This window comes from Pogonomyrmex barbatus, unplaced genomic scaffold (assembly GCF_055798465.1).
Source record: "Pogonomyrmex barbatus isolate J1 unplaced genomic scaffold, ASM5579846v1 scaffold9, whole genome shotgun sequence".
Taxonomy (NCBI): Eukaryota; Metazoa; Arthropoda; class Insecta; order Hymenoptera; family Formicidae; genus Pogonomyrmex; species Pogonomyrmex barbatus.
Window position 1 is genome coordinate 7,185,275 of NW_028297193.1, and position 23,167 is coordinate 7,208,441.

At 38.6% G+C, this 23,167-nt stretch overlaps 1 protein-coding gene and 1 pseudogene across 35 annotated transcripts in view; one reads left to right on the top strand and one right to left on the bottom strand.

The window, feature by feature from the left end:
• Positions 1–288: 288 nt before the first annotated feature.
• Positions 289–3,755, top strand: LOC148934579 (uncharacterized; annotated as a pseudogene).
• Positions 3,756–8,897: 5,142 nt separating this feature from the next.
• Positions 8,898–23,167, bottom strand: part of LOC105431074 (deoxynucleotidyltransferase terminal-interacting protein 2) — a 31,185-nt gene continuing 16,915 nt past the window's right edge. For 3 of the 35 annotated variants that reach the window (XR_016141260.1, XR_016141258.1, XR_016141259.1), the window contains 10 exons: positions 14,164–15,189; positions 13,320–13,368; positions 12,959–13,061; positions 12,607–12,752; positions 11,956–12,288; positions 11,230–11,875; positions 10,811–10,986; positions 10,626–10,725; positions 9,402–10,342; positions 8,898–9,287 (listed from right to left, as the gene is read on the bottom strand). Coding sequence is in view for 2 of the 35 variants with exons in the window: in XM_089084644.1 (XP_088940770.1) it covers positions 12,993–13,061; positions 13,173–13,187; positions 13,320–13,387; positions 14,164–14,223 (212 nt within the window). In the remaining 33 variants the exon portion in view is untranslated. Of the gene's footprint in view, positions 9,288–9,401; positions 10,343–10,625; positions 10,726–10,810; positions 10,987–11,229; positions 11,876–11,955; positions 12,289–12,606; positions 12,753–12,958; positions 13,062–13,172; positions 13,188–13,319; positions 13,388–14,163; positions 21,559–23,167 lie in introns of all 35 variants that reach the window. The other 32 variants (XM_089084644.1, XM_089084645.1, XR_016141264.1 and 29 more) reach the window with 30 other exon arrangements.

Genomic DNA, 23,167 nt, shown 5'->3' on the forward strand with positions numbered 1-23,167 from the left:
TTTTAAATGTCGCAATATCTCCAGATTATCCACCGTCTCCAACCGCTCATCTCTCGACTTCATATCTCAAATACAGTCTCCAAACTCTGCCCCCGTCCCTCCTGCCTACATCTTACATGCTCCCCTCTCCGCAAACGCCTTCACGTCTTCCTCGCGACTTTTCTTGCCTCCTATCTTCGACTGAATTCAAGAACGTTGTAATTAATTCCAAGAGCCGCCCCCGGGTTGGATCAACTTAATTACTTTATTATCTCCCATCTCCTGGACAGTTTCGTCACTGGCTGATTCATTGTTTTAACGGCATCCTTTCAAACAATTCTTTTTCTACTTCATAGAAGCTTTCCCTAGTAATTCTTACCCCTAAGCCAGGGGACGCAGGACTTCCTATCCTATCGCTCTCTTCTCCTTCTTATTAAATACCCTGGAAAAAATTATTTACTCGAGGTTGCACTGGCACGTGGAAGAAAACATATTGCTACCAGAAATGTAGTTTTGATTCAGACCCTTCAGATCTTGTGCCGACAACTTAACTATTCTCACCAACAACATCTTTACTGAATTTAACTTGTACGCATTTACTCTTTTCTTAGATACTTAGCCAGTACTTTCGACAACGGTACCCCCAGTATCCTCTATGAGGATCTGGAACTGGATATGCCTTCATATCTGCAATTTTATATATAACTTAATTAAGAAAAGAAAGATTCAATTTATAATCAATGGTCAAGCTTCCAACACACACGCACAAAGATATTCCCCAGAGCTCGATCCTGAGCCCTCTTTTTTTCAACATCTATCTCAAAAAACTACCTACCCATATCAGGATGTTAAATTTGTTTAATATGTGGACGACATAGTTGTTTTCACAACTAATAAATCTTTAGGAAACGCCCTGATTGCATTGGAAAGGATCCTAAATCAAATTGACCGGTTTCTTCACTCAAGAGTACTGGAAATGTCCTTCTTCAAAACCAAATATCTGATGTTCATCAGGAAAAGGCACACTCTTCCGAACTCTCTCATTCGGCTACGTGGTTCAGCCATTCAAGAAGCGTCAAATTCTTAGGAATCCTGCTTGATCCTAAACTCGACAGTAAGCCTCACCTTATCTCTCTCATAAATGGTCATAAGAGGCCAACAAATTGCCAACATTCTTTCTTCTCTAGCTCACACATACTGGGGAGCACACCTCTCCTCAATGCTAACCTTATATAAAACAACTTCAAAAACGCCATTGAATATGGCTTTCAGTTCTTCTTTTGGAGCAATATACACTTCATATCTCAAGATAGAGAGGCTTCAATATAGAATTGTCAGAACGGCTCTTGGACTTTGAAAATCTACTCTAATCAACGTACTTTTAGCAGAGGTCAGGCAGCCCTCTCTGCCCATCAGATTCAAACTCATCGTCGCTAGATACATATTGTAATCCTTCGCGCTCGGGAAAAACCCTGTCCTAAACAGTTTCATCGAGTTTCACAGAACTATCAACTTTTCATCAAAGCGCATCTTCCTCCTCAAGAAATTCGTTCTCTTCAAGGTATTCGTTATGTAAGATCACTTATTCTCAACCATCTACAAATCCATGTACTGTTGGAATTTTTATTTCAACTTAAGGTATTTAACACCTACATTCGTTACTCAACAATTAACTTCAAATCCATAGAAACTCCTCCTGCTGTTATTAACGCAAAATTTAACAACCAGGTTCGTCAATACTATCACTCCTCTTCTTTCTACTTCATTGATGCCTTGAAGAGCTCCCTTAAACAAGAGGTACGCGTTGACATATATTCTCCACAAGTGAGTATTGCCTTTATTCAGAAGCTCCCCCCAGAGACATCCATATTCTCGGCGGAGGCATGGGCTACTTTCCAATCTCTCTTATATTCACATGCAAGGATCTGAAGAATTTCGTATTTTCTGACATCAAGAGCGTTCTAGAAGCTTTACGTTTGGCCAAGTATAACAGCAACCAAAATTTTATAATCCTTTGTATTAAGAAAGCCTGGAAATACTAGAGGAAGATTTAGAAATCTACCTATATTGGATCTCGACGCACTGAGAAATCTTCGGCAACGAAAAAGCAGATTACTACGCCAAACAAAAATGTCATAAGATTGTTTATGTTTTAACACTAAGGAAGCATAAACAACTATAAGAAATTCCCAAGGCAGCCGACGGATGGCGCCAAAAGTACTGTTCTTCGACATCAGATACGGCACGCGATCGACCCCAGCGCTGTCGTGCGATACTGCGATATGATCAGTGAAAACTGATCCGTTTGATTTAAAATCATCGAACGTGCTCCGATTGTTCGGAGCAGCAGGCGATGGGTACTCTCTTCTTGGCATATGGAACGGACGTTTCTTACGCGAGAGTCTAGTCGAGATATTCATAATCGAATTTAGTTGAAAGTCGGGTTAATGTAAAACCGCGCGCTTTGAACATTTGTAAAAATTTGTACTGACAGTTTAAATATATTCGTTAGTGTTTTCTGTTAAATTGTGCATATTTTTGAAGACTGAAGATCATTGCCAATTTTTCTTCCTCATACTGCCACGTGGTGAACGTTCTTCTTTCGCTAGAGTCAAATAATAGGGAGCGAATACGAACGAACTGGCAATCCTGATTTCGAACAGTATATTTATAACAGTATATTTTAAAAAATTTGAACATTTAAAAAATAACATCCTATACGACGTTATGGCATTTTTCATTTTCAACTTTTAAGATTAAGACTAGCATAAGCTAGCGACATCGATGTAGTAACTTAAAGTTGTTTGGCGAAGAGGTTAAACTAAGATGCACAATAAAAAACACAGGCAATAGAAACAAGAAATAACACAGGCAATAAATTTCAACCTATGGGAAACCATGTATCAATGTAAAATGTTTTTCATTGTGCATCCAACTTTAGAGTTACTACATCGACAAAGACGTGTAAACGGCTGTCTTGGGAATGACGATAATGTCAACTGTAAAAATTAAACGTCTTGACTTTTCATTATTTGCAGGATTGATTATTCAATATTTTACAAATACAGAAGGAAATCAGAAAATAAAAGAAATGAAAATCAAAAAGCGTAAAAGTCATGTTTTTTTAGACTACAATCTTACCACAAGCAAGCGTCTAATTTTTCATCATTTTATATTGATCATCATTTTATATTAATGAAAATCCTTTACTCACTTCGAAAGTTGTTAAGCTATTTCAGCTTGGTACGAGTAAGATAAGCCTGAATAAGTAAACGCGACTCACTTAAGGGGTTAGACCCCTGAGGTTTAAAAAAATCGAATTTTTGTTTACATAAATATTAAGTTTTAATCATAGAAATATAATGAAAACAATTTTAAAACAATTTTACGAAATTGCATCTTTGTCATGCTGTTAAAACTGTCTTAGCAAAGCGCATCGTCGCGCTGCCAGACGGCTCTAGATGTTTCGGAACACACTGGCGTATCCTTTGTGTTCTGCAGATATATAGAATCATTTATCGAAAAATGAGTCCTGGTTTTTATATATTAAGTGTACAAAAAAGTTCTGAGCTTTTGATTTCATACAACCGAAATAACAATTTAAATTTTATATATTTTCCCGCCCTTTTGCAGTTTTAAAGCGTTGACATTTGGCCTTCTAAAATGCCATACGGTTTGGCGTTTGATGCACATAATCACAAAAATCAGTAGTGTTCACGATGGCAATAACAAAAGAGCATATTCGATTTTCCATCTACTTCGCGTTTCATCTGAAGAAAAATACTGCTGAAGCCACTGCAATGATTTGTGCTGCATATGGAGAAAACGCTGTAATACGTGTCATACTACATGTATCAAAAGATAGTATCAAAAATTTCGCCAAGGAGATTTCAATCTTGAAGATGAACCGCATGCTGGACGCCCTCAAAAGATTGAAACGGACGAATTGCAAGCACTGCTGGATATAAACTCTGCGCAAAGAGCTTGCAGAACAGCTTGGCGTTACGTAGCAAATCATTTCCGTACGTTTACATACGATGGGAAAGATCAGAAGGAAGGCAGATGGGTTCCGCATGAATTGTCCGAAGACAACAAAAATCGTCGGCGTAACACTCACTTTGCTTTCAAAGTTCCGGAAAAAAGATTTTCTGCACAAAATCATTACAGGCGATGAAAAGTGGATTCTTTATGATAACCCTAAACGTAGAAAATCATGGATTGACCTTGGTCAACCTTCAACATCGATGCCAAAGCCCAATATCCACGCTAAGAAGGTTTTGCTCTGTATCTGGTGGGATTGGAAAGGTGTGTTGTATTACGAGTTACAACCGGGTGAAATAATCACGGTAGACTGCTACCAACAACAATTGACCAAGTTGAGCAATGCATTAGAAGAAAAGAGGCCATTTATTGGCCAAAGACATCGTAAAATGATCTTGCTTCATGACAATGCTCGACCACATGTTGCGAAAGCGACTCAGGACCACATCTTTGCGTTAGGCTGGGAAGTTCTCCCGCACGCGGCGTATAGCCCAGACATGGCGCCTTCTGATTATTATCTATTCCGGTCGCTGTAGCATCATTTGGCTGATACACATTTCGTGAGATTTGAAGAGATACGAAAATGCATTGATGACTTTATCGCTTCGAAACCGGTGAGCTTCTATCGTCAAGGAATTCGCAAGCTAGAAAGCCCGAAAGATGGCAAAAGGTCGTTGATGCAAACGGGGAATATTTCGCCGATTAATATTTTTTTGTTTGTTTTTGAATAAAGATTGAATTTTACAAAAAAAGCTCAGAACTTTTTTGTACACCTAATATATATATATATATATATCAAGCAGGACTCATTTTTCGATAAATGGTTCTCTTTTTCTCTCTCTCTCTCTCTCTCTCTGTATATATATATATATATATATATATATATATATATATATCAAAACTTTCATAATTTCCAAAATCTTATGCAAGTGAGAAAAAAATACTTGACATTGCAACAGATATTGCTGTTATTAATTTCAATAGGATTCAGAAGCATAATGGAAATTATGAAAGTTTTGAATCTCGCAGTGGTTTCTTATTACAATTTTGGTAAGAAAGCGGAAGCATGGCGCGTTAAAGCGGCCGAGCACAGCCATTAACGAGGAGCGTTTGACCACGTTGCAATTGGACACAGCCACTTACAGCGACCGATGCTTAGAGATTTTCCATTGGATCAACCAATTAAATAATTTTATTTAAAATTGGCCAATCGACAACATGATCAATCGGGCGCCATCCTCATTGACGTAGCAAAAGAAGCCAGAAAGTCATTATTGTCTGCTAGAAAAGAAGTTGACGAGGCTAATGCAAAGACGGAAGGGCAGTTTTATGAGGCCGGCATCGCAGACTGAAGATAAAATAAAAATTTTTATTTTTATAATATATTATAAACAGAAAATTCTCTTGAAAAACTTAAAATGCGTTTTTCTCAAAACAGCATTTTAAAAATCGGAGTACAACATAACTCTTATAATTTTCATATAATATTCTTTAATACTGCAAATTCTTTAAAAATTTTGCAAAAAAGTACACAGATTTTTTTGAAAACTCTTTTTGCAATTAATATTTTTATACGTAAATTTTAGGGCAAAAATGCAAGTCTTTTGTAAAATAGCTGCCATTTTGAAAAGAATTAATATTTTGAAAAATCCTTACAAACTTCTCCAGTTTTTGAAATATAATTAATGAAAATTCTTTATTCTGTATTTTTTTCGAGGTCAAACCATAAGCCTGGATTCCTGTACACCGATTTAAAGCTACAGAAAAAAAAGAATTTCGCAAGTGAACCAACGCGCCGCTATTTAAGACATAAGAAAAATTTAAAATAACATATTTTTAGAGTAGTTTGTTATGTACAATAAAGCCTTTTAAGCAAATTTCAAATAAAGTTATTTATTTATCTATAAAAAGTTCCCAAACTTAGATTTATCATTTTAGGGCCTCAAAGGTTTAACCCCTTAAGTAAAAGTTATAACATCAATGTTACTAAGTCGAAATTAGAAGCTCATGTAAACTATTCTGTATGGTTGGTTGCACACAGGTTGCCCAAAGCAACAAAGTGACAATGCGGCAACGCGGTAGCCAATCATCTTCTTGTTTTCTAATGCATAACGAAGTTATATATCAAAAAACAAGACGGTGATTGACTACCGTGTTGTCGAGTTGTCGCTTTGCCGTGTCCTGTGTGCAACCAGTTTGTCAGTTCTTGGCTGAACGATGTGAGAGGCAAAATATAGGAAAAATTTTGCTCTCTCTCTCTCTCTCTCTCTCTCTCTCTCTCTGCGCAGATGAGATGCGCGATGATCTATTGACAGTCATGATGAACAATGATATTGGTCTTTATAGCTTAAGGGTCGGAGCACACACTTCTGCCTAAGTCAGTCCACAATAGGTGATTTAAACTTTAAGACGTAAGAATTGACCAATTATAATCTAATATGAAAAGAATAATTGACTATGATTGGTCAATTTTTTAACGGCTTAAAGATTAAATGCCTATTGTGGACTGAGACTAACGCATAATCAACCTTCCACAATGGAAATAAAAGATTCTGATTGGTTCATTTTCTTATGCATAATATATTATGCGTTATGCAGAAGTGTATACTTCGGCACTTACTCTATTAAACTTTTTTTTCTCGTTCACTAAGCTTAAAATATATTATTTTATTTTAAATACAAGTATATTGCTATACAGATATCAAATGATCCCTTGAATAGGCCATTTTTATTTGTCAATAATACGCGCACAGTAAAAGACAGATATTCTCCGATATTTTGCTTCTTTCACCGTTCTGCCAAACCCAACTGGTGGTATAAAAGAATATATAGTATGAGGAGTCTATATTATATGTCTATGATTGGAACGCAGCCTTTGTTATGATTGAATAGAGTGATGAAAAAAACATAAAGCGTTTATGAAACGTTTTAATGCTGTCACTCTTTCCTTACATTCGATTTACGTTCCAAACTTTATTTTCGCTAGAGATGTTATCACATTACTATAAGAACAATGCGATATTCGCGAAGATGCAATAAAAATTCATATATTAATAAAGCGATTTTTTTAAGCATTAATGCTATACGCATTGCAATTAATACATAAGAAATAAATTTAATTAATTTATTTATTTTTTTAATGTACGTCTTAGTTTGTTTTTATTTCTATTAATTCTTTATTCTTTTAATTCTTTTTCATGTTAGAGAATAGAGAATACATAAAAAATGTTCATTAATTTATTTACATTTTTTATACTATAATATTTCTTTATTTCAAAATGAAAAAAAATTTAATGAAAAAAAGAAAAGAGATTTAAACTCGCGAATGCAATATTCTTATCATATTAGTCAAGTGACGACTAATTACATTAACCGCTTCAGAAGACATTATAAAATTGTGATATTTTACACAAGAAATTTCAAACTTGATTTTCTTGTAAACACTTGAAAATTGCCTTGAATGATTTTATCATGCATTTTATTATGCTTTGAATGATTTTATCATGCAGTTGAAGTATAGTACTACACATATTTCAAAGCGAAATTCGAGAGGGCCATTTTTTATATTTCCTTTGTTAGAAAAGAATTACACGCTCTAATTTCATATTTGACAATGTCTATTTGTCATCTGGCAACGTTGCTGCGGATATTGCAGTTATTGATGATCATTATCGAGTCACAGTGGTTATATACAATAAAAATCAAAGCCAAGCTGAAATTCATGTCTAGCGCCGAGTAAAGAAAATTAGAAGTTATAAGCGAGCATTTGACATTGTTGAACACTTCATAAAGTTTCTTGCGTCATTTATTGTTATTTTTTAGTTTTCCAATGAAATATATATATTTTCACAATCTTTGGAGGTGTAAAAATATACTAAAAAGTGAGTTGTGATGTTACTGTGTGAAAATGGATAAATTAAATGAAAATTCAGCTATCAGAAATCGCCGTGAAAGCTGAAAAATAAGTGTTATTTCAAGAATTATTTTATACTTCTAGGTGACATATCGAAGATATCTTAGTTTCTGATATATTTAACAAGTTTTAAAAATACAAAAATATAATAATATATTTTTAAGGAAAAATTAAGAAATAAAGATATAAGACGCAGAACTTTTGGTTCATATCTTTTTTTGCTTATGACGTCATAAAACCAATATAGCTGCAACGAGAGTCTTAATATGAATTTTATGTAAAATTCATGATCGCAAAATATGTATATTTATAAACACAAATTCCATTTATTTTAATATTTCAAATCGGCCCATAAATCTTATAATATTAGATACGCCTTTTCCATTAGGTAAAAAAAGACAGTAAATATGATATATGTTCTATCCTTCATTTTCCGAAAGTACACGATAAAGAATATGAGATACTGTTGTAAGAAGTTCCCAAGGCAGATGGCGCCAAAAGTACTGTTCTTCGTCGTCAAGTGCGGCACGCGAGCGACCCTAGCGCTAGAGTTCGTCAGCTAGATTTCGTTCTGCTCGATTTTGATGTGTCACGCAGACCGGCTGATGCAACTTATGTTTATCTAGGAATCATCTAGCGTGCTTCGTTTTTCGGAGCAGCGGCCGAATTGACACTCTCTCCTCAGTCGGCGTATGAGACGTTTCTTACGCGAGAGTCAAGTCGAGATACTTATAGTCGATCTTAGTCGAATGTCGAATTAATGTAAAACCCCGCGCTTTTGAAATAATTGTAAAAGTTTGTACTGACAGTTAAATATTTATTCGTTAGTGTTTTCTGTTAATTGTGCATATTATTGAAGACGGAAGATTACTGCCAAGTCCTCTTCCTCATACTGCCATGTGGAACGTTCTTCCTTTTATGCTAGAGCAAATAATAGGGATCGAATACAAACGAACAGACAATCCTGATTTCGATCCATTTATTTTAAAAATTTGAACATTTAAAAAATAACATCTTACAGCATTTAATATCAGAAGTAGGATTTGACCCACTTATGCGCCCATTGTGTCGCGTGGAGTTGAGAGAGGGAAGATGGCCGTAGATGATGAAGACGAGGGTGATGGACCGAGCAGTCCTGGAGCAGCTACAGAAGGAAGCTCGACGTTTTCATTTCCCTGTGTCGGATGACAGAGTGGTCCTCGTTGAAGCAATCCTGGCTCATGTAGCTAAGCATGGCCCATCAGAAATCGCTCGAGAAGAAACCGGTGGTTCGTCGGCGGTGACGCCTCTGGAGCAGCCCGTGACAACGGCGGTGCTCTACCATACGTTATCGCAAGTAGCGGAGACATTACTCCTACAACAAAAGGAGTTACAAAGAAGTCAGTTTTTTACACAGTTTTTACACAGGTATTGCAGCAATTTAATAAAAATGAGAATAGTACGGCAGAAAAGCCAGCGTCAGCAGTACCTGATGTAGTCGGAGAACGGGAAGATACAAGATCTGAGCCAGGCGGCTTACAGACAGCCTCCTCACCGGCTCAGGTATTTCAGGAAATACTCTTGGCCGAGGGTTTCACTAGGGGGAGCTCGGTCACTTAGTTGACTTCTCAAATCCCCGAGTTTGGAGGCTCTGAAAGCGAAAATGTTAATGTATGGATACAAAGAGTGGATAAGGTGTCGCAGGTGCACGGAGCACCGGATGGAGCGACATTGCTGGCCACCTCGAGCAAGTTGTCAAATTTGCGAGGCAGTGGTACGATTTTCAGAGCGGAGCAATGATAGAATCCTGGTACGGTTTGAAACCGGAACTCAGGAAGGTATTCAGCAGACAGGTCCCCTTCTACAAAGTCATGCAAAAGGTCGAGGTAAGAAAGTAGTTACCGCATCGTGAAACATTCGATCAATACGTGATAACAAAATTAGCGACCAATACGTGATAACAAAATTGTTACAACCATTGGACTTATCTACCAAAGATGTGATCCACCTCTTGATCAGCGGCGTGAACAACAAAGCCCTGAGAGCCACCACGCTGTCCATGGCTGATACCTCGCTAGACACTTTCCTTGAAAAAATGCGCAACATCACGAAAGGGTTTTCGGACTTGGCGTATTTGTGCCAGCGAGCGGGCCAAGGTCTAAAGAGACATCATGCCGCAACTACGATAAAGCTGGGCACTCGCACAAAATCTGTCGTGGAGAAATTATCTGCTTTTTCTGTAAGAACAAAAGACACCGGCAGTATGACTGTCCAGCTGCCCGACAAAGGAGAGGCGTTAGCGGTGCTGGCCAGCAACAACGGTCCAGGCAGCAGCAGCTATTCCAGGACACGAAGACGAATGCTGTGGCCCTGTGATAACAGGCGCCAGCAACCGGTTGGAGCCATCCCTCACATATAAGTAACTTCCATCTGTAATAAACAATGTAAATTAGTTGCGCTGATGGACACCGGAAGTCCAGTTTCTTTTATTAGTAATTGCGTTTATGAATCATTTATCGAACCGTATATTAAATGTCTCTAACTAAACTTGAAAGGAATCGTTCCAGTCGATTTTATGATTGAAATTATCGTGGATTCGATTGGAATTATCGAAAGATCGTCGATTTAAAATAACCATGTACGTCATAAATGAAAAGTCGTTCTTGGGTGATGTTATATTGGGTAGAGATTTTATAGAGAGTGAAAAACTCACCCTGATTTATAAGTTACACGGCAGAGCAGTTATCAATCCGGTCGCAGAAGTGCGCCTTTTTGCCAATCTCTCTCTTTATGTGGAGGATTTAACAAGTGAGCTGGAACAGATTAGACTCGGTTATAGATTTCAATGCTGGAGATAAGAAGCGTCTGATGGTCTTGTTGGCCATAGAAAATACTAACATCATACCAATAGATGAGAGTATTCCGTCCGCGTACAGTTCAAAGACCACTCCGTCTATACATTCGCCCCTCGACGTTTCGCATACGTGGAGCGTCTGCAGATTCGCGAGATTATTGATGATTTGTTGAAGCGTAAAATAATACAAGCATCTCGCCGTACTGTGCACGTGTCATACCTATTAAAAAGAAGAATGGAAATATTAGGTTTTGCGTGGATCTTAGGCCTCTTAATAGTCGGGTAATAAAACAGAAATATCTATTTCTGATAATCGAAGATTGTCTTTCGCGTTTATATGAAAAAATCGTGTTCATGTTACTTGATCTCAAGGACGAATTCCATCACATAAAAGTACACAATGAGGACACAAAATATTTCGGATTTGCGACTCCTGAAGGATAATTTGAATATAGATATTTACCGAGTATATTCAGAGGCACCGGCGGAATTTCAAAAAATACTGTTGCAAATTCTCGACCCGCTTATCCGCGAAGAAAAAGTAATAGTATACATAGACGATATCCTCATCCTATCCAACACAGTAGAATAAAACTTGGCGGTACTAAAAGAAATACTCGTACTGCTGAAGAAATATAAATTCCAACTCAATTACTCAAAGTCAATTTCTCAGAAAGGAAATATAGTTTTTAGGGTATTGGAAAACGGGATCACGCTTAGTTAAAGATATACCGAAACAGTTACAAATTTTAAGAAACCCACGAGTCTACACGAAATCCAAAGATTTTTGAGATTAGCGAGCTACTTTAGAAAGTTCATAAAGGATTATTCAATTAAGGCGAGGCCATTATAGAGCTTGTTGAAAAAGAGAGTTTATTTTGAATTTAATTTTGATAATAAATGCAATCAATCTTTCGAGAGCTTGAAAGTAATACTGATTGAAAACGGTTATTCCGTTCGCGTTCATTTGAAGGACGACTCTGTATACGCTTTTGCGCCGCGACGATTTGCTTATGTCGAACGGCTACAGATAAGGGAAGTCGTGGATGACCTTTTGAATCGAGGGATCATCCAGCCGAGTATCTCACCATATTGCGCAAGGATCGTACCTATTAAAAAGAAAAACGGCGCGATCAGATTATGTGTCGATTTGAGACCATTAAATATTCGAGTAATAAAACAGAAGTACCCTTTTCCGGTAATCGAGGATTGTTTGTCGAGACTTTATGGAAAGTCAGTATTTACGTTGTTAGATTTGAAGGACGGGTTTCATCATATCAAAGTACATGAGGAATGTACAAAGTATTTTGCTTTCACTACGCCTGATGGGCAATACGAATACAAATATTTATCATTCGGGTATTCAGAAGCTCCTGCGGAATTCCAGAAGCGTCTTTTGCAAATATTGGATTCGCTCATACGGCAAAACAAGGTTATCAACAAGGTTTATATAGATGATATTCTTATACCGTCGGAAACCGTAGACCAGAATCTAGCTGTCTTGAACGAGACGTTGAAGTATCTAAAAAAACATAAGTTCGAATTAAATTATACAAAGTGTCAATTCTTACGTCGAGAAATAGAATTCCTAGGATATATAATTTCTGAAAACGGGGTCACTCTTAACCAGCGGCATACCGAAGCTGTATGAAATTTTAAACAATCGGAAGCCGTACACGAAGTGCGCAGATTTTTAGGCTTAGCCGGTTATTTTAGAAAATTTATACAGACACTTTGCGGTGAAAGCCGGGCCGATGCAAAATCTTCTTAAAAAAGGTATTACATTTGATTTCGATGAAACATGTATTAAGGCATTCGAAAACTTAAAGAAAGAACTTACCTCATTTCCCGTGTGCTTGTATAATCCAGCAGCAGAGACTGAGCTGCATACAGATGCCAGTCATCTGGACCTTGGAGCTATACTGCTACAGAAGCAGAATAATAATTGGGCGGCAATAGCTTTCTTCAGCCAGACTACGAATCGAGCTGAAAGAAATTATCATAGTTACGAGTTAGAAATGTTAGCCATGGTTAGGGCAGTGGAGAGATTTCATTTATATCTTTATGGGTTGCGTTTTACTATAGTCACTGACTGTAACGCGATAGTTTATGCCGTGAATAAAGCTAATTTGAACCCGCGAATAGCGCGGTGGACGCTTGCTTTGCAAAATTATTATTTTAAAGTTGTTCACCGTCCGGGTAATAAGATGCAACATGTCGACGCTCTCAGTCGCGTGGGTTACGTAGACGAACGCCCCATAGAAAGAGAGCTCGAATTTCGGCAATTGGCAGATCCTAAAATTCAAGAGATAGCAAATAAATTAGAGAATGAAGACGATGATAAATTTAAATTGATAGACGGTCTGGTTTATAGAAAAGAAAATGAAGATATAAAATTCGTAGTACCGGAATTAATGATATCTGGAGTCATACGCGCTCATCACGATGAAATGGCGCATGCAGGGTTCGAGAAAACATTACAACATTAAAAGAATATTTTTGGTTTCCCGGTATGCGTAAGCGCATAAATAGTTATATAGAAAATTGTATTACCTGTCTAATGGCTAATGACTCCATGAATCGTTTCGAAGGGGAGACATCACTGTATCCGTCCCCAACGGTTGTAATGAAATAATTCACATTGATCATTTCGGTCCGTTACAAGAAACTTGTGATAAATATAAACATATACTAGTCATAGTCGATGCATTCTCTCGCTTTACTTGGTTAAATGCAGTCAAATCCACATCGACTCGAGAAGTACTATAGGTATATTAAGAAATATCTTTGCAACGTTTGGAAATCCGACTGAAGTTGTAACTGATCGTGGAACGGCATTCACTTCAAATGAATTTCGAATTTGTCGAATCAAATCGAATTAAACATAGGAAAATTGCAGTAGCTGCCCCCTGGGCTAATGGAATAGTCGAGAGAGTGAATCGATTTATCAAGAGTTCCTTAACTAAGTTAATAAATAATTCGTCGGAATGGAAAGATAGGGTTAAAGACATGCAGTATATTATAAATAACACTTATTATGCTGTAACAAAAACGTCTCCGACAAAACTGGTACTGGGGTACAGTCAGCGTTCCCATACAGACTATCCGCTTGCAAAATTTACTCAAAAATTAACATCAATCGATGTAGATATAGAAACTGAAAGAAAGAAAAATTGTGATATGGCATTGACAGCAACGGACAAAATACGTCAATACAATAAAGAGTACCGCGACGAACGATCTCGAAAACCGTCCAAGTTCGAAACAGGTGAATACGTACTAGTACGAGACACACAAATGAAACCGGGCGTAAATGCGAAATTAAAGGCTAAATATAAGGGTCCGTATATGATTGGAAAAATATTAGGTAATCATCGTTACGTTGTGCAAGATATACCTGGTTTTAACTTGACAACGCGTCCATTTAACACAATTCTTTCGTCCGATCGTCTCAAACCTTGGAAATGACAAGCGAAGGAATTAGATGTACTTTAAGTACGGCATACATAGTATTAATTAGTTTAAGAGCAATGTAGATAGATTATGTTGAAATAAGATTAGGTTAAAAATTGTTTAAATTTAAAATTAAGAAAATAAGAGACGCTGCGTTATTTACAAGCGATATTACTATAAATAAGAGATGCGTCTGTGAAACTGTGATAATAAAAAGCGATAGATAAACATGTATCTTCGAGGACGAACATAAATGCAGGATGGCCGAGCTGTAAGAAAGTTACTAAGAAGTCCCTAGGACAACCGGTGGATGGCACCATGAGTGCTGTTCAGTAATCAAAAGAGCGCCTCTCGATCGAACACGACACGAGTGAGTGACACTAGGAAAGGACCAACAAGGGCTGATGCAATCTTTGTTAACTTTGAAATCACCGAACGTGCTTCGATGCGCGGAGCAGCGAGCGACGGAGACTCTCTCCCTAGTCGGCGAATGAGACAGACGTGTCATCCGCGAGAGTTCAAGTCGAATAGTCGAAAGTAGTAATTGTAGTGAATATAGTCGAGATATCGTTACAGGCGATATCTGTTAAATCGTTGTATTACGTTGTAGACTCAGTGAAAATATAGATAAACCGCATTATATTAAAGTTGTGGAAAAGTTATTACGCCTGCTCCATTATCCAATACGTGCCGGTCACCTCTCTCAGTGCGTGTATTAAATCATAGACAATAATTATAAAAACGGACATTAATTCCTGACAAAACGGTTACTTTATTTAAATTTAAAAAATACAAGAATCTTACAATAGTAAAGCTATAAAGCAATATGACTATCCATCATGACTGTCAATAGATCATCTCATCTGCGCAGAGAGAAAGAGAGAGAGAGAGAGAGAGAAAGAGATTTCCCCTATGTTTTGGCTGCTGGCAGAGAACAAGAATGCTCACGATAATCCAAGTTCGAGTTCCACTAGAACCAAAAAATATAATACACATATCCATCTAGTATTTTCATGAGTTATAACAACTCAACTCAACGCTGTCTTAAGCCTAGTCTACAATGACATAACATAAAGCTACAAGGCTGTAAGACGTGGTTATAAGTACCTTTAACTGAATTATTTTCATTTTTTATGCTTAACAACCTTACGTCATAGTATACAGCATAGTTACTGTGACGTCACAGGTACTGTGACGTAAGGTTGTTAAGCATAAGAAATAAAAATAATTCATTTAAGTAGATTCTTACAACCACATTTTACAGCCTTATGTTATGTCATTGTAGGCTTTAGGGTTTAAGGTTAGTTTTTGGAGGCCGTAATCTATTAACTTATGCCGTAACCGTAAAAAATTGACGAATCATAGTCGATTATTCTTCTAGAATTCGATTCCAATCCTTATATTCCTTGAGTTAGCTGTGATTAACTAATAGAAAATATCGAAGATACTATAAGTAAAGGAATTTTGCAAATTCAAAATATTTATAATTATAATTATTTATGCTATTTAACATTATTGTCACATAATTAACAAAATATTATCTAAATTATTGTAATATCTTAATATTTAATTAAAACTTATATATAATATATTATGTCACGTCTGTAGTCGGTACGGAAGAAATTTTTCCTTTCGATCCCTACTTATGTCAAGCAACTCATGTCAGCGCGCTTTACAATGTTACCAGGCGCCGAGGGTCGGGCACTTTGGGTCTTCACCGACGCCTCTTTGTGCGACACCATCTCTTCCAGTTAATCTTAGAACTCGCGTCAAACCGAACGGACTTAAAACTTAATTCCTAGCCGTAGTTCAAATTCTTTTTTTTTTAGTGTCTCTATCTAGCTTTAGATTTCGATTTCGGATTAATAACTTGAATTCTTCCAAGTGTCTTTATCTAGCTTTCAACCTCGAATATAGAATATAGAATATAGAATATAGAATATAGAATAAATTAGACTAATAGAAAGTCACTAGTGCTAGTTAGTTTTCATTAAGCCCTATGTAACGACAATTAAATCTCACATTAATATTTATTAGAGTGTAATAGAGATAAAGATTGTTAATTCTTTAACTATCCTCCTTTAATTAACCTCCTCTAAATATTCGAAAATTCGCCGAGCTCGACCAACCCGGGTGGAGGATCTCGACAGAAAGCTGGGGAAAATCAAGGTGAGAAATTCTCTTAAATTCTAACGCCGCATTGCCACGATTCGCGATGTGACATAATTAATGACAGCGGTGGGAAAGACGAATATATGTTTCGCACGCCGGTGATGTCCGCGAACGACTTGAATACGCGCCAGGGGAAAAAGCTCTCCGAAAAAGAGCTAGAACAGATTAGACAAAAGTAGGACAATCGCGAAGCGCAATTAAGAGAACAAGATTCCGCCCTACAACGCAAATATTCAGAGCACGAGGCACGAGTACAGTTTGATCGCGCCGCGATTCGCGGATACAACGAAAGGCACGCGAAGAACTCGAACAAGCAAAGGGAACAACCGCCCGCCCTATTATTCCGGAACTTGGTGAAATGCTCATCGCGATGAGAAACGAAATGATAAACGATTTCATACGCGAGATTAATAATTTGCGTCGCGAGTTTGACACCGGGAGGAGAGATTTAGGTCGCAGCCTTAGTCTTCCTGCCAGATAGCGTTTCTCTGAAACCCAAGCACAATTCCCCCCCCCCCCTTTTCGACTCCCCTAGCGACGCGGTACTGGCCCCGCGTATCCTGCATCACGAAGCCACAGATTGTGTTCCCAACTTCAATGGGTATAACATTTCCCTCTTCCAATTTCTAAGTGCCTGCCTCTTGACATCATATCCTTGCATGAAAAGTCATTAACGAAAATGCTAATTGCGAAATTGCGTGGGCACGCCTATACTATTGTTCAGCATGAGTTATGTGAAACAGTCACGTAACTGAGAGATCTTTTAAACTGCGCTTTCGGCTCGCCTAGAACCAATCTCCAATACCGTGGTGATTTAACTTCTGTGTACTTTAAATATAATGAGAACATACTAGATTATATAAGTCGAATTAAGGATCTACGAGCCGACCTTGAGGAACGCTAAACCACGCTAGACCACGCTTGTGAGATCGACGAACTAATGGTACGTACATTTTGCAAGAGCCATTAAAATTCCACCTCCAACTTAAGTCCGAATACTATTATAATCCTTTCGAAATGTTTATGGCCGTCATGACCTTAGCCAAACGTGACGAAGTAGACCGCACGAGAGGCGGTCCGACTGGGAAAATAGATTTAGACGGTACCACTCTCTGGTATAACAGGACATAATGACTAATAACATGAGGATTAAACGAGACACACGGATGTACGATAAATATACGCCTTCGCGGCAGCAACACGCCTTCCCACGAGACTCTGCTTATAAACACAACCCCCCCCCGCGGACCGCGGATACGATTACAACGGAAAACCGCCCCAGAATCGCGATGATCATAAATTCGAAGAAATGGTGCCGATACTGCAAGAATGCAGGCCATAAAATAGAGGAATGTCGCAAGAGACAATATAACAACAATAGGAACAGGGAAGCGGGAAATATGCGAGATCCGCCACGTACCGCGGATGCAGCGGATTTTCCCTGGCACACGCATCCGGTAAACTCGATCGAAATAACGAGCGACAACGAGAAATCCGAATCGCAACCCTAAACTCTTGCGACCTCCAGCGCCAACGGCATACGTGCCGACGAGCTTACACGCGAAATCGAATTCATGATCGATACGGATGCCGCTCCCAACCTAATTAAGGAACGTAAGGAACTTGCGTCTCGGGACTCCAGTCGATAGAAATAACGCGATTTATCTTAGCGGCATCAGGCGGAGGAACAGGTAAAAACTCTTGGGTTATCTACTACTTCCTAGGATATCTGATAATTTCTTATATGACGCCTAATGGCTTTCCTATTGCCTAAGAAGGAATCTTAGGTTCCGATTTCCTCAGGCATGCGACGATAATAAATCTTACATAGCAATATCTCGAGTGACGAGAAATCCATATCCCGTTCGCACAGCGCGAATCGCTAATAATCTCGATCTCGCGCGACATTTTACGAGAGTCGTTCGATAAGTCAGGTAAAAAAGCAATAAAATCATCTATTTTCCGGAAAATTCTTTCTCACTTTTCGACGTAGTTTTCTTAAAGCTCTACACACTTAGTCCAGCAATGTTCCAATTTTTTGATCCCTTCGGAAAAGTAGAAAGTCTCAAAACCTTCAAAATACACATCTACAGCAGTGATGACGGGTAAGATCCAATCGAACACATTGCTGATTGGTCGATTAAATAAAAAAATTTTTGATAGATGGCTTACTAGAAAATTCCTAGGCATCGGCTGATGTGAGTGGTGTGTCCGATTGAAAATGTGCGTATCTGGGACGCTCTCGCGATGACCTCCTCATCGTACGAAAATTTCTTTTTCCTGAGCCTGAGATCTTGAGGTTTGGGAATAGAAAGAAGTCACAAAGGGCCAAATCAGAAGAATAGAGTGAATGGGACAGCAATTCGAATTTTAATTCATGCATTTTGTCATTGCAACTGTGGAGGTGTGAGCCGGAGTATTGTCATAGTGAAAGATAACTTTTTTGCTCGCCAATCTCGGCCGTTTCGTTTGCAACTCTTCGTACAAACGATTCAGAAGTGTAGAATAATATGCTCCTGTGTTTGACCTTCTGTAAGTAGTCAATGAAGATGATTCCTTGGGATTCCCAAAAAAGTGGCCATTATCTTCCCGATCGACAAAACAGTCTTCACCTTCTTCGCACATCCACCAGGCGCTGTCTGCTGCTTCGACTGCTGTTTTGACTCGGGTGTATAGTGATGGATCTAAGTCTCGTCTACGGTCACGAATCAACGCCAAAAGTCTTGTGGATTGCGCTTAAGCATCGACAAATACTGCTGCGAAATGTCTTTTCGCATGCGTTTTTGATCGATGGTCCCCATCGTGCACATAGCTTTTTCATTTCTAATTCTTTGTGCAGGATATTATGCACTCTATCTACTGAGATGTCTACAATCTCAGCTATGCCACGCACCTTCATTCGGCGATCTTCTATGATGATACGATGGATTTTTTAATCATTTCTGGCATAGTGATTTCAACTGAACGTTCGGGACGCGCTTCATCTTTGGTTGATGTCCGATCTCTTTTGAATTCATTAATCCAAAAATAAAGTGGTCTTCAACGCTGGTCCCGCAGAGTCCCCATGAACTTCGTTCAATTCGGCTTTAATCTGCGCAGCCATCCACTTCTTTAAATAAAAATCACTGCACAGAATTCGTCTTTCTCCATTTTTATGACAACTGTTGCCATGCTCACTTCCAACGTCTGCCACATATAAACTAAGCTTTTGGTTGAAACTTGGTATAGCAATTTGAATAATGTTACTTCCTGACCATATACTACACAATTTATTATGGCGCTATCTCGCAAAAATTTACCTGACTTATCGAACGATACTCTCGTCAAAATTTCAAATACGGAACCCTTCGTTGGATATATTCTGTAAGTCCATATTAGCGACGGTTTATACTTCGGTGAAGTGATCGTAACAAATCAATAGTAAGGCCTATACATGCGTCGTAAATTCAGGCGACACTGATAAAGAAATTCCGATACCTGTAATCGAACAAATCTTCCGCGCTTGTCCTAGAGACGAAGCAAATTCGAATACCGGAAATGATCGCAATTATAGGTGCGGTACAGATAGGGGGCAATGACCGCGCATATGCTATTCAAGAGCTCCTCCGCCTGGAGCATTTGAACACCGTTGAAACGGAACACGTTTCGAGCCTGATAAATAAATACGATGACCTTTTTCATCTACCCGGCGATAAGCTGGGCTGCACAAACGCGACTGCGCATAGAATAGTTACTGTAGATAACATGTCAATCCACACCAAGCAATCTCGATTCCTGTAGATCCATAGAGAGGAAATAACTAAACAGATCAACGAATTGCTAGCTAATAACGTCATTAGTCCTTCGGAGTCTCCATACAATTCTCCTCTGAATCGTGCCCAAGAAACTCGACTCCAAGGGCAATAAACGATGGAGGATGATAGACTACCGCGCGTTGAACGAGAAAACTGTCGGAGACGCGTACCCCCTACTCAATATTACAGAAATATTAGAAGTTGGGGCATTAAATACTTCAGCGTATTCGATTTAGCGTCCGAATTTCACCAAATTCCCATGCACGAAACGGACGTATCGAAAATAGCTTTCACCATACCATACGACTATTATTAATACTATTATTAATTTAAACGCGTGCCGTTCGGGCTTAAGAACGCCTCTGTCACATTCCAGCGCCTTATGGACCAAGTTTTAGTTTCTAGTCTACAAAGCGTAGAGGTCTTCGTTTATTTGGACGATCATTCTTTACGCAAGTTCACTTAAAGAGTATGCCATTAAATTCGGTAAATTAGCTGAGAGTACGCAAAGCGAACTTGCGCTTATAACCTGATAAGTGCGAATTCCTTCGTAAAAGTGAATTATTTGGGCCACATCATCGGCGAGCACGGAGTAAAACCTGATCCTGGAAAGATTGCGGCGGTAGAAAACTTTCCGAAGCCACGCGACGTGGAAGCCATAAAACAATTTCTAGACCTAGCAGGCTATTATCGCAGGTTCATACCTAACTTTTCGAAAACGGCCCTTAACAGCCTTACTAAAAAAAATACCCCTTTCGAATAGAATAGATCAGAAATACAAGAACAGGCCAACTCAAGACACTTCTATGTTCGGAACCGATTCTTCAACACCCCAATTTTGCTAAATCCTTTATAGTAACTACAAACGCGTCAAAGTATACAATCGGAGGCATATTTAATTAAGATACAATCGGTAAAGACCTTCCGGTTGCGTATACGTCGCGATTATTGAACTCGGCAGAACAGAATTATTCGACCATTGAAAAGGAACTATTGGCGATTATTCATAGCGTCAATCATTTCAGGCCTTACTTATATGGTCAAAAATTTCAGTTAATAATGGGTCACAGACTTCTCATATGGTTACACAGTTAAAGACCCAACGTCGCGTCTTGTAAGATGGCGTTTTAAATTGGCCGAATATGAATATGAAGTTACATATAAGGCCAGCGCAAGTAACGTCAACGCTGACGCATTGTCGAGAAATCCAATGCCAATTAGAAACTTTCCCTATCACAAAAATGCAGGTAGACCTCGATCCCTAGTCCAGAAAGAAAGGAAGAAGCTCCTCAACGGCCGTCCCAAGCACGTCCCGCTCACTTGAACCTTTGACCGATCCCCACATTCCACGAATGATAACACCCCCTGTAGAACTAAAAGAGGAATTGTCACATGAATACGATCAAGATATTCATAGCGATGATGACGATGACGATAATGGTGACAACGATGATGACAACAATAATGACGACGACAGATAGCAACTTAGAATCATTTGACCTGATTCACGTATCGTATGACCTTACTAATGTCGTTAGAGAATCAGTCCTCAGATAAATTAGCGACAATTTTTTAACATGAAAAAATAATCTAGTAATATTCGTGATGGAATGAGGCACTCTCTGCGATCAAGGGGCCCGGATGTTAAAAGACGCAGAATTGTTACCTCAATTCGAATGTACCCCCTTGAGCCATTGCTAGAGTAATTTATAGAAACAAAACCCGAATCATTGCCCTGACTATCAAAGAGTGCGCATCAGAAATCATAGAAAAGATGACCATGAAGGAAGTTCTCAGTTCACTATTTTGTAAACAGTCTTATGCGAGCGGTAGCGCGAAAATTCCGAATTTCTCAATGCAAAACGACGGCATATCGTCCGCAGTCGAACAGTTCCGTGGAGGGATTGCATCACGTACTCTGAGAATAACCTCAAACAGTTTGTCGACAAAACCTACAATTGGGATCACTACCTGATCACTACTTGAAACTCGCACGCTTTTCATACAATACGAACGTCCACGAGAACAATACGAACTCCGTATGAACTGGTATTCGGGAAAATTGTGCGATTACCTTCAAATGATATCGAAACGAGTCAGAACGAGAACTATGCGAACTACCTGGCCGATCTTTTTAACAGAATAAGATTCGCAAGAAATTGTCCGCGAAAATTTAACTAAGACAAAGGAAAGATCGAAACGCTATTACGATAAGAAACTTAACCCGCAGAGTTTTAAAATAGGCGACAAGGTGTACTTGTTGAAAGAACCGCGTAAGAATAAAACGACCAATATGTCGGACCGTATAAAATTTTAGAGTTAGTAGGCAAAAGCAATGTAAGATTAGCGATAAATACCGGTAAAACTAAGTTAGTACATAAGGATAAGATTAAACAAGAGGGAGGAGGAACTCCCCACTAGCGCCGCCGTAGTGTAGAACACTAGCCTAAGTTTTGAAAGACTGTTCAGTCCAACAAAGGACGCACTAGAGACAATATGTTTTTCACCCGTGCTCGTGATGCTAGCAGTATCCTGATAGCGCACGGACTCATAGGATACGATTCAACGACGAAAAGTTAAATATCACTACACTTTCGCTCTTAGATATCGGCACCTGTGATGTGAAGGATATCGAATCCCGACAAGAGGAAGTGTATGTGCAGTTATCTGACTACGATAAAATTAGTGTAGTGCAGTATAAAGTAACAATCGATCGGATGATTTATTATTGTGGGATGCATTCGCATGTCTCCATCGTCCAGAATGGCCAGAAGAAGTACAGGAGCTGAGTGCTGATGTGTGCCGAAGGGTACACGAAACCGGGATAACCATCTCTTCTACTATCATCGATTGGATTTCCCGAAACATCACTCACTTTCAGCATAAAAATCTTACGTACTTTGTATTTTGATATGTAGAAGAAGATTATGTTAAAATTTCAAGTTAGTCGGATAAAAATTGTAAGAGTAACCTTGCACGCAA